The sequence below is a fragment of the Colossoma macropomum genome, unplaced genomic scaffold (genome assembly GCF_904425465.1).
Source record: "Colossoma macropomum unplaced genomic scaffold, Colossoma_macropomum, whole genome shotgun sequence".
NCBI classification, from domain to species: Eukaryota; Metazoa; Chordata; class Actinopteri; order Characiformes; family Serrasalmidae; genus Colossoma; species Colossoma macropomum.
In genome coordinates this window covers 30,368-43,445 of record NW_023494873.1, presented here as the reverse complement: position 1 = coordinate 43,445, position 13,078 = coordinate 30,368, and the positions used below count along the sequence as shown (strand labels likewise).

Sequence of the window (13,078 nt, the reverse complement as noted above, 5' to 3'; positions counted from 1 at the left end):
GGTGAGAAGAGGAGGGGGTTGAAAGTCTGTTTAGCAACCTGAGTCGTACATTTAGCTGTTGGTTCTCCTTGCAGACATCCTGCTGCCTGCAGATACAGATTTCACTTTGTCCCAAAAAAGTTCTGATCAGTTTATAAATTAAAATTAGCCAAGTACACTACAAGGCAAACAGCGGATACACACTGGATCCATTGAAAAAAAAAACATGGATGTTAAAATATTCGCCAGTCTTATACACACATGCTTTCATGACTGATTGTAGACTAGAACTATAAAGTGCACCTATATGATAAGTGGATCTGATAAAATGGACAATGAGTTACAAGCTGCAAGGAGGTATGCTTAATGAAGTGGCTGGTCAGTGTATATTCATCTCTTTCTCTCTTTTCATGTCATTCCCATTTTTCTCCCATGTCCAGTCAGTGTGAGGTTGGTGGATGGTGGCAGTCACTGTGCTGGGAGAGTGGAGGTTCTTCATAGAGGACAGTGGGGAACAGTGTGTGATGATGGCTGGGATATGAGTGATGCTGCAGTGGTGTGTAGAGAGCTGCGCTGTGGAGAGGCTGTAGATGCACTAAGTGATGCTCACTTTGGACCAGGATCAGGACCAATCTGGATGGTTGATGTGGACTGCAGGGGGTCAGAGTCTACACTGAAGAAATGCCATTCAACATTATGGGGTAAACATGCCTGTAATCACTCTAAAGATGCTGGAGTCATCTGCTCAGGTAAGCTATTCAAATCTTATTACCAGAATCAGTCAAGTCTCCTTTTCTGATCAACACTGATTTGTTTTCTTTCATCCATCACTGAATTCATAATTTATTTTTTAATCTTTCACCGTAACATTTGCAAATACACATATAAGTCAGTGAAACACTAAAGGAAACATGAACATAAAGTGTCTTAGTAAGTTGTTTTCATACTCATTAAGCCATTCAGTGACCTCTCATGCCCTGCTGGAAAAGGTCACTCCAATCAGAACAAAAAAATGTTTCTTTATTGAGTAAAGGTGATAATGGACAATGAGTAACCTCTACCTGTACTGATTTGCAGTGTACCCTCCCTCTGAGGGGTCAAGCAGAATCAAAGCATGCCAGCAAAATCCCCCTACTGCATTACATAACCAGCAGACCCCTTCAATGTAGGGACTTCAGGGGCTGTTCAAGCCAGTATAGTTCTCTCTGTGTGAACCACACATGCACTTGCCCACTTGTGCACAATATGCTGAAGGACTTATCTGGCTTTATTACTTTTTTCTACATCTCTTTAGACCAGTGCCTATGATTCATGTGTCTAAACTCACAAATGTGCCTTCGTCTTTGTAATAAAGAGTTTATGTTTTGCAACTCTGCTATAATGTCCTTCTTTATGTTTTTGTGGGGGTGGATTGTTTTTGCTGACACAGTCTGATCACATCCTGCATTGACATTCTCAGTCACCTGAGAAACTGCTGCACTTCTGTTTCTCCTTACATATTGCAATAATGTTTGAGAATCAAAGTCATTGATGTGTACTTTTGACTACAATTCCCAATGCAGTTTATTTATATTATTCTCATAGACCTCATAGATTCCTGTTGAAACACTAGTCAGATAAATAATCTTTGGGACCGAAACTGCTGTCATTCATACCTCAATAATAAACCCTCTTTCAAAGTTACTTACATTTTGTCCTCTTGCCATACTGATTGAGAGGCTAACTGGACTTGCTCAGCCTTTTTATACAGGCCATTAAGAAAGGTAGGACTTACACTGCCAGGGTGGCTGGTGCCTTACAGAGAGGTGATCCAGCAACTGAAAGGTCACTGGTACAAATCCCAGGACTGATTGAGTATACTTGAAAATGCCCTTAGGTAAAGCAATGAACTTCCATCTGCTGTGCAGGTGATGCTGTGCTGCTCCCAGACTGAGTATACTTATGCAGCAAAATGTCAAGTTTTTCTTGTGGAATCAATGAAGTACATTAACTAATTGTATCATACAGAATACCTGTCTGGAAGCACTTGCACTACTTATGTTTCTCTACACATTTATTTTATGTTTTCTTTTAATTTCTCATCTGTCTGTCCACTGATGAACCAAAACATTATGACCACTCACAGATGAAATGAATAAAGTTGATTATCTTGTAAGAACAGCACATGTTAAAGTCTGGCTTGAGTTAGTAAGCGAACATTTCTTGTAATTGGTGTGTGGGATGCAGGAGAATTGAACAGTTGTAAAGACTTAAACAACTTTGACAAAGGCCAAATCATTATGGCCAGGCAACATTATGGTCAAGGCATCTCAGGCTTGTGGGGTGCTCCAGGTGAGCAGTATTGAGTACCTAACAAAAGTGGTCCAAGGATGGACAAAGCACTAACTGGTGATATGGTGTTGGGTGCCCAATACTCATGATGCACAACGGCAACAAAGGCTTTCCTGTCTGGTCTGACCTGACAGAAGTGCTATTGTGACCCAAGTCACTAAAATTTTTAATGATGGTTATGGAAGTAATGTATCACAATACACAGTATGTCACACACTGCTGCATAGTACCTACAAGGGGCAAGCAAGGATTGAAACTGGACGTAGAAGCAATGGAAGAAGGTCGAGTACCAGGTACACTCCTTCATGGCAGTGGTGCTCCCCAATGGCATTGGCCTCTTTTAGCAGGAAAATGTACCCTGCACTCAGGGTATCGTTCAGGAATGGTTTGAGGAAAATGCTGAAGAGTTCAGGGTATTTCCCTGGCCTCTAAATTCTCCAGATTTCAGTCTGATTATGCATCTTTTGAAAGTACTTGAACAACAAATCTGATATGCGACAGCTGCACCTCACAACTTACGGGATTACAGGATCTGTTGGTGTCAGATACCACAGGATCCATTCCTCGTGACAGCATATTAGACAGAGGGTCATAATGTTTTGACTCAATGGTTTTTTGTTTGAAATTTTTTACTGAAGTCGTTTAAGGTTCATCCATCAAATAATTAATCATCATTAACCCTTATCACTGTTAAATGTTCTCTTTTCTCTCTTCATAATATTTCAGGAGTCAGGTTGGTTGGTGGTTCTCGCTGCTCTGGGAGAGTGGAGGTGCTTCATGGAGAGACCTGGTCCACAGTGTGTGATGCTGACTTTGACCAGCTGGATGCAGAGGTTGTGTGTCGAGAGCTGGGCTGTGGGCTTCCTGTGGAGGTGCTGGGAGCAGCTGCTTTTGGCAGAGGGGAGGGTCAGGTGTGGTCAGAGGAGCTTCAGTGTAGAGGCAACGAATCTCAGATTTACTTCTGTCCAACATCATCTTCACTCAAACACAACTACTCTCATGACAGTGATTTGGGACTAGTGTGTGCTGGTAAGAGCTGCATTCACAGTTAATCTGAGTTGTTGCTGCAGTACCTTACTTAATAATTTTTATGTTGAGTTCAAATGATTTTGTCTATATTTCTCTCTCTCACTCTCTTTCTTCCTCTTTTCTACAATCTATTTTTCTTTGCATCATTTAAATAAATAGTAGCATTGAGGAGTTAAGTTTTTTTCATTTTCTTTCTGCTTTCTGCTCTCTCTCTCTCTCTCTCTCTCTCTCTCTCTCTCTCTCTCTCTCTCTCTCTCTCTCTCCATCTCTGTTGTATAGACAGTGTGAGGTTGGTGAATGGTAGCAGTCGCTGTGCTGGGAGAGTGGAGGTTCTTCATAGAGGACAGTGGGGAACAGTGTGTGATGATGGCTGGGATATGAGAGATGCTGCAGTGGTGTGTAGAGAGCTGCGCTGTGGAGAGGCTGTAGATGCGCTCAGTGATGCTCACTTTGGACCAGGATCAGGACTGATCTGGATGGATGACGTGCATTGCAGGGGATCAGAGTCCACACTGAAGACCTGTTCATCATCAAAATTGAGCAAACATAATTGTGATCATTCCAGAGATGCTGGAGTCATCTGCTCAGGTAAACTGTGTTCAACTTCAGAAAGATTAAAATCTTCACATTTTTTTTCTTTATGTTTTTTGTACAGAAAGGCATTGTAGTATTTTTTAACAGTGATGAGAGCAATGAGAGATATTGATTTTGAAGCAATGACAGTGAATCATAAGATGTAACTGTAGTCGGTAACAGCAAGTTACTTGGTAATGCTGAGCTATAATTAACACACATTAATAAGCAAAAAAAAAAAGACAGTGTGAGAATCCCTGCTGAATAGTCCAAACACAGGTGGAAGCAAGAATAGACACTGTCACACTGCCCCCTTCCAAGGGTCCCCCAACCTGAAAAAGTCCATTACCTATCTGAATGCAAAGAGTGTCACTCTCCTGTAGGCTTGTCTTAGATTCATCTCTAAAACTCAGCGTTACTCCTTTCAGGCACCACAGCAGGTTCTGAGCTGGTCCACTCTCAGCTCTCAGTATTAAGTGGGCTTAATGGTCCAGGCAAGCCATTACTGTACACTGCTCTCACCAACCCACACCCAATAAATTACTAAATAGTTTTTAGCCACTAGCAGCAGGAGTCATTAGCTCTCTTTTGCATAGCGGGGAACCTTTCACTGATTTTGTTGACTTTGACCACCACAGTCAGTAGCAGATCCTTGCATAGGCAATTTTAGCAGTTGCCTAGGTCAGCTATAGTATTTTTAAGAGCCCACCTTAAACAAAGCTGCTTGTTCATTACAGTATATAGTCACTAGTTCATTCACTGGAGAGGACATGCACCACTGAATTGTCAACTGCATAGCATTTACGCAGATGACTTCTTATTTTTTTTACTGCACATTATTTTTTACTGTTTTAGCATATTTTATCATTTACTTTCTGTTCATGCATCTGTAAATAGTGTGTGGCAATACTTGTTCATGTTGCTCTTGTTTTGCTCTTTACTGTGCTTTGTACTGCTGCAATAGAAGAATTTCCCTCTGTCTGTCTGTTTGTCTTGTCAGCCATTAGGTAGATAGATAGGTAGAACTTTTTGATCCTGAAAGAAATTGCAGTGTCACAGTAGCAAAACATACAATTTGGCAGAAACTTCTATATATTAGGAATAAATAAAAATACACATACATTAGAAAGAAATAAAAAATAGACAATAATTACAGTAAAATATGAGAGAACAGGAATAGAAGTATCTATTAGCCTATTCATATCTATTGGCCTATTTATATAAGCATATTAGATAGATTTGTTGTATTTGTATGAGAACAGTTATTGCACTAAATGAGGTAGTTTACAAAAGGATAGTTCCGGTCCTAAAATCTGATTGGCAGAGCTGTGTTTGAAGCTGTGGTAAGTTCCAAGATATACCCACACCTATGACCACTTTACAATAACTGAACTCTGTATTACTGAGCTACAGCACAAAAAAACGTAAGAACCTGTTTCGTGTTATGCCTAAGAATACCCTTCCTGTGATAAAATCACATTAACCCATGGCCTCTCGTGGCTTATTAATTTATTAAACACAATGAGTGTAAACATAACTAGGAGTAGCAGCAGTGTTTACAGTCCAAAGTGTGTAGTGAAAGTGTCATTTCAAGAGAGGAGATATAGTGATGTGATTAGACCTTCCAGGACCGTCTGATGTAATGCTTTGTGTACCACCTGCCAAGGTATGACTTCCTCCAGTGCCGATAGAGGAAACCCCCTCACACTGCTAGGCTGTCCCATTGGGAATGTAGGCCTTCACAGACCTTCATAGTGAGCCACTGTAGCTGACCTCTCTGACCTCTGTCTGGATGTGCTGCTAGCCCTCTCCTGCACATGGCCACAGTGATGGTGAACCAGTAGTCCTGGAAGCTTCAACCCATGTCACCATCACTGCCAGTGGCTTTCGACATATGCAGTAGTTCCTCCCTGCGTTGCTGAGTCATCAGCTGCATTATGGATTGACTCTCTCTGCACCCTTTACACCTAGAAGAGGACAGCTCCAGTGCCATTAGTGCTGGCTTTAATGTATATGTTGAATTTGATGGCGGGACTGGGGACTGATGGCACTAGAGTTGTTGTGAGGGACACAGCTATGGCAAATGTTGGCAAAACCCTTGATTAAACCCCTTTATGCAGATTCAAGTTTAAGCTCATTTTAAACTGAAGTAGACACTTGGGCCAAGACATTCACTCACTTCCAAACTTATATTTCCATCATTTAGGTTCAATTTGAGAACATCAAATACAGAAAAAAGCCTGTTATTTTTGGGCTTTACAATATGTGAATGGATGCTCTACGTTTCCTGATTCACCAGGGTCTTGTAGGACAAAGTACAAAATTTGGAACAGACATATAAAAGTATTCAGGAGCTATACAGCATTTTCCACTAGGCATCTAATAGGCATCTCCAAAGTGTCCATAACCTCCCCAACCTCTCCAAATACAAAAAAGAAGTCTGTCAGAATATATCAACAGTATGCAAAAGTGTTTTGGTCTTTTGTGATAGAACAGACAAAACAAGGCCACTTCAGAATAATATTAATATTTCTTTCAGGGAAATAATTACCCTATCCAAAATGTAAAAATCTACCCAAAACCTTTCCAAAACACCATATTGCTGCTGTCAGAACAAAATCGCCATTTCTGTTGGTCCATTCATCATGAAATTTACAGACAATGTAAATGACAACAGACATTTTAAATGATGTCAAAAAATGACAAAAATGGAGATGCAAGGTTTTGTTCCAACAGCAGTGATATATTGGTCTTGAAAGTTTTTCAGAGGCAACAGCTGAACTCCTGGGGTCCTCTTGGGGCAAAACTGCACTGGAGGATTCTGCTTGTTTTCCTTCAAGGGGTCACACCATCTATCTTCTAGGGCTGCAGGTGTTGGTGGAGCTGTGCATATGTCCACTGGAGTTACTCTGTGCTTGCTGGCTCTGGCACTAGGTTGTCGCCCAGCTGAGGTATATGAGGAGCTTGCAGGTGGTGAAGGCAGTGGTATGGATGCTCTTCTCTTTGCTGGCCTTGTGCTTTTTGTGTCTCTGACAGTAGCCTGACCTCCAGCAGAGGTGTGAGGGGTGTCTACAGAGTGGACAAGGGCAGAAGTTGAAGGCCATGGGAGTGTGACAGAAGAGGTGGGAGAGATGCCATGTGATAGGACAACATGACCAAATGGATAAAATAGGCAACAAATACAATTACATAGCACGACAATTTATAATTGGTACAAATGCAAATTACAGATTGTCATGCTAAATAAAGCTTAATATTGCAGGCTAAAAGTATAATAAACAAATATGCTATCTATGAATGCTATATTTAGCATGACATGCTATATTTTACACTGCCTTGCATGGACAATGTTCAACAACTTGCTAAATCATATTAACTTAATAAGCTACAAGTTTATGCTGACACATCATTACATGCTATATTTTACACTGCATGATAGGTAATGTTCAACGACTTGCTAAACCATATTAGATTCATTGCTAATAGGCTAAAATATTATGCTGTGGAAAATATATTGTAACTTTATATTATTATACATTCTCTCATGCACAAATGTGAATTTAGATGTAGACGTATGTAAGGTTTCAAACACAGTCAGACGCTCGCAGATGTAACTTACAAAAAGGGCTTTACTGGTAGAAACAGAGTTCAAAGTCGTAGTCAATAACCGGGCAGAGTTCAGATCCAGAAGGCACACGAAAGATACAAAGATCAGCCAAGGCAACAATCCAAAAAGGGAAAAGCAGTAGCGTGGTCGAAGGTAAAGTCAAGTGGTCATAATTCAAAATCAGAGACAATAGCAACCAAATCCAAAGGGCAGAGCAAAAAGGGCAGAGACGAGAAAACGATAAGCAAAGGTCATACATGAAATACACAACAATGAATAAACGCTCAGTAGATCACAAACTGGATACAATACTTTGCAACTTTACTAAGCTAAAGTCCGGGTTTATATACTATACTAAGTATATCATATGACACATAACACAGGTGAATCACATCAATACTCTGGAGAGCTAGAGCGCTGATAGGAGCGCGGCGTCACGTGAGACATCATGTGACCTCCCATACGATCCTGGGATATTGAGTCCGTTTTAGTCTTATCGCCTATGGGAAGATCGGGAGTCATGTGATCTCCCAGAGGATTCTGGGAGATTGAGTCCGAATCTACAAGGGGTTTTGGAGGCTGTGTGACAACGTACATGTTGAGAACAGCATCAATTCCATCTACAAAAGCATTCTCTTCCATGTCCATGCTAGCAGCCATTGAACAGTCACTTAATTGTTAATGTGAATTTTCTGTGATGAAATCTTAAGTTATCATTACTCTAAGCATTTTTTTGCTTATAGATGGCTGAAAATTGGTATGCATGTAGTTAAAATAGTTCTATGAAATTTGACTTGGTGTGTTGGACTGTGTTTTAAGACTATTAGATGCTATCAACTTTAGATAGCCAAAATAGGCCCGTTCGCTTAAATCTCGGCCATCATTGCACAGTGTTGACTTTCCCCAGGTCCACAGAAGATGTGACCCAGGAACTTCACCAAGCATTGGATGAGGTAGCGGTTGGCATAGTGGAGTTTGAGACCAGTTTTCCTAATTGCAGTAAAGACATCAGATAGGTTGACGTGGGCCCCATTTAAATCTGGCACATGGACAAGGAGGTCATTAAAGTATACCATTCAATGTTCCTGAGGCACCTCAGCAAGCAACTGCTTAATTAGCCTCTCAAAAGTGTCAGAAGCAATGCACAGCCCAGAGGGCATCACCTGCAAGTGCTACCACCCTGCCCCCAGGGGCAATTCTGCCTTCTCCTTGGCCTCTGGAGCAAGCACATACTGCCAGTAGTCAGTGCACTGGTCCAAGTGGCTGAACCACTGTGAGCCAGATATGGTGTCCAAGGCATCATCAGTGTGAGGTCAGAGAGTTCCACTTGTAGTCCACACTTAACCCCAAGCTGCCTTTTTCTTGATCATAAGCACTGTTGTTGCCTACAGGCTGCTGAAGGGCTCAGTGATACCAGTTGCCATGATTACATATATCTTATCCACTTGCTGTTGCTTTGCCAGTGTAAGCCAATGTGATTATTGCTTGATAGGCATTGTCTTACCAGTGTCAACCCAATGTTGGATGACGTCAGTGTGACTGTCATCATTGCATGCTTTGAAGATATCCTTATGGGCATCCAGCAGCTCTTGCAAATTCGCCCCTCACTGCTTTGCTAGCACAGCTCTGTCATGGCCTCTCCGGTTACTTGCTGGTTCTCATCACACTTTAGAGGTTCATATTGCTCTTCCTAGAGTGACCTCTCATTTAGGGCAGTGACAGTATTCTCTTTTTGGTATTGCTGTTGTAGTGTAAGCCAGGCTTTCCTCATCTACTATGTACCTGAATATTCACTTAACCTAGAAGAAAGCAAACTCTCATCCAGGTTGAGCACTGCTTTGGCCAAGGTAAAAAGGTCCATCCTCACAATACATGAATTCTAAATAGGGGCTAGCCCTAGCTTGTGCTCATAGGGGTAACTACCCACCCAAAATCTCACCTATTTCTTTCCTCTCATTGGCATGCTTTCGACAGTAATTAACCTAGGTTCTGCACTGAACTCAATCGATTGTCAATACTTAACAAAATGCCAGCCCAGATGGAGCCCATGTTCACAAGCAAACCCCAACCTTCTCTTCCTTTTCCTGACAGTGACTCAGCAATATAAGACATTAAGCTTCTTTTCTACTTTACTTTTGGTACTTCAAGCAAGCCTGCATTATTTGACCATGAAGAATGATTTGTAACACACAGAGACAGGCAATCCATTATGTAGGATGATGCTAATCCATGTAATGATTCAAAAAACAGTAATAATACTTTAAAGTCTATCTTAAAAGAGACTGAAAGCCATTGTAATGAAGGCAGAATTGGTGTGCATGTTCTCTCTTGTGTGTTGCTGTTAGTACTCTGGCTACAGCATTCTGGACAAGCTGTAACTTATCAATCACCTTTTTTTGGCAAACCAGCAAACAATGAATTACAATACTCAAGTCATGAGAAAACAAAAGCATGCATCAGTATTTTAACATCATACATACTGATATATGGTCTAACATGAGCAATGCTTCTCAAGTGAAAAAAGGCAGTTCGAGTAATGTTGATTATTTTAAAATGTAATTCAGAATCAAACAGTACAGTCAGATTTTTCACTACTGGTTTAACCTGTGTGAAAAGACTTACTAATTTTCTGAGAATAACCACACAGCAGCAGCAACAACTAGAAAGTAGCTGGTTCACAGCAAGCATTTCAACCTTGTCTTATCATTTTATTTATGGTGATGCTGGCTATAAAGCCACAACCCTTCGAGAAGAAACTTCATCAAATCTTCTAAAGCAATCTTCTGGTCCCATGTCCCTCCTGTCCCACATCACATACATGGAACATTACACCATGTCTTTAGCAGGTTGAAGATAAACCTCAGGACCAGGGTTGGGTTGTCCTTTGCTAAAGCATACTGCCACAATGGGCACGGAAATGTTTATGGACCATTCATGTTTTCCCTTCAATGGCTTGATGCAATGAAAAAGATAATTTGATACAGACCATTTCAGCATCATAAGATTTTAAGAAACAAATTCACAGACCAAATGGACAGCTTGGTTTTTGTTTGTTTGTTTGTTTTTGGTGTTGGGATGTTTAGAAAGCAAAATAATCTCAGATGGGGTCTCACTTTTACAGGTCCCCAGGTCTTTTCACTATAGGTGGATAATCAAATACTGTCATGCTAATAAAAAACTGAAGGGTTGAAGCAGTAGTTGCTAAGCAATGATTAGAGGGCTGGAAAATAATATTGTAGTGGGACAAAGCCACTTAAACCACCTATTTTCCCACTTACCATAAACCACAGATACTTAGATTAATCTCAGGTTAATCGGACAGGGACCAGTAGAACGATTGTGTCAACCAATTACAAAACCACGAGTAATAGCTTTAATAAAGGATTATTTATTGACAAAAGCACTAAATGATGGGTTACAAAAGGTATATAGACACTAAGTTAAATATTAGATTATAGTTACGAAGAGAAACCGGAGGTATTAAATTCACCATACAAACATACTGTAGTTAGCTGAGTAATTATCATATGACTTTTGAGTAGCAAGCAGAACAGTTCTAATGCTAGTGTAGGACTGGCCTAAAGGGGAGTCACAGCGAAACTGAAATCACATAAAATAGCAGTGTGAATGGTCTTACGACTTGGCGCTTCATGGGGAAGATGTGAACTGGGGGCGATGCTTCTGACCGTAACAAACTGGCAAGATGGGCTTCCAGCTCGTTCGTGTTGGCCTCTGGTGAGGAATGAAGCTCTTCGGTTTGCTTGCAGGGGTTAATTGGTGAAGTTGGGCCGCTGCCTTATACAGGGGGCGCTGGATAGATTAGTTGGATTTCAGTCAGCACTGTGTTTGCCTCTGTTTCTGTTCTTAAACTATGCAGTGACATTGTTGCCAATTAGACTTTCAAAATCAATTGAGGAAACTTGAGAACAAATGCAGCTAGATGTGGTTATTCAACTGTGTAGCAGTTACCAACATTTCAAGACTGAGTGAATGCAAATAAAATGAACAGAAAAAACACTAAATGAGCAGAGACACAAAACAACAACAAATCTCCAGATTTAAAGTGCAAAAGAGGAGAGAGAGTGGGGCTTTTTTTTGTGGTTTCTTTGTGCTCAATGTCTGATGAATATGCAAATTCTTTGCTAGCTGCTGAAATTCCTTGGTGGAATTCCGTGGTTACCTTAAGCTTAAGTAAAAGAACATAAGAACATAGGCATGCAAATTCATATATACATATATACACACATATGTGTGTGTGTATATATATATATATATATATATACACACACACACACACATATCTTCTAAGCCGCTTCTCCTTCAGGGTCACAGGGGGTGCTGCAGCCTATCCCAGCTGTCATTGGGTGGAAGGCAGGATACACACCTGGATAAGTTGCCAGTCCTTCAAAGGGCATATATATATAATATATATATATATATATATAATATATATATATATATATATGTGTGTGTATCACACTCCCATTTGTAAACAATGCTTAAGTGAAACGTAAAATCAATGTTGAGTGCGTGGTCTGGTTACTCCTAATATCCTGTAGATATATATGACAGAAACTATACTTAAGTATATGTATAGTCACACAAACTACAGACCTGATAATCCTACTTCTAATAATAACTACATGAAGACAAGAAAAGCAGATATATACAATTGAAACCAATTGTTGTATCTCAGCGAAGCATACTCCTTCTTATAATCATCAAGCTACATGGTGTGCAGACCAATAAAATTAGGCTATCCGGCAATGCTGAGGTCCAAGAAATACACATTAACAAACTGAACTGGAAGAGTTGACACCTCAGCTATACAGTCACACTATTACCAGGAAGCTGTACTGGTCTTGGAAAAGTAGCAGGGGAAGGAGTAATCACATTATTTTACATGTTGTCTTAAAGAAGTTCTTCTGTTCAACATTGCTTAATACATTAAATATGATGACATACTGATGTCCTCCTATAAAAGTAGTGTGTCTGTGTGCCATTAGACATTCTAAAACATCTCTGTTTTTTCCTCATAACATTTCAGGAGTCAGGTTGGTTGGTGGTTCTCACTGCTCTGGGAGAGTGGAGGTGCTTCATGGAGTGACCTGGTCCACAGTGTGTGATGCTGACTTTGACCAGCTGGATGCAGAGGTTGTGTGTCGAGAGCTGGGCTGTGGGCTTCCTGTGGAGGTGCTGGGAGCAGCTGCTTTTGGCAGAGGGGAGGGTCAGGTGTGGTTAGAGGAGCTTCAGTGTAGAGGCAACGAGTCTCAGATTCACTCCTGTCCAAAATCATATTCACTCAAACACAACTGCACCCATGACAGTGATGTGGGGCTGGTGTGTGCTGGTAAGTGATTTTATTTATTTATGTATGCATTTACTTAGTTAGTTTGTTAGTTTGTCAGTTAGTTACTAGTAAGATATCACAATTTAACAAAGGAAACATATTTCATGTTCTTATCAAGTCATATAATGTTTTCTGATTTAGTTTTGTCATCTGTTTATACCTCATTCCTTCATACGTTTACTTACTCCATCTGTTGTACAGACAGTGTG

General features: G+C 40.5%; 1 protein-coding gene across 1 annotated transcript; it reads left to right on the top strand.

Moving 5' to 3' along the window:
* Positions 1 to 314: 314 nt before the first annotated feature.
* LOC118800354 (antigen WC1.1-like) lies at positions 315 to 3,239 on the top strand (the record flags this gene model as incomplete). The annotated part of the gene is made up of 3 exons (XM_036560555.1): positions 315 to 336; positions 420 to 728; positions 3,037 to 3,239. Coding segments are annotated over exons 1-3 (534 nt in total), but the record flags the coding sequence as incomplete, so codon positions are not given.
* Between the last annotated feature and the right edge of the window lie 9,839 nt (positions 3,240 to 13,078).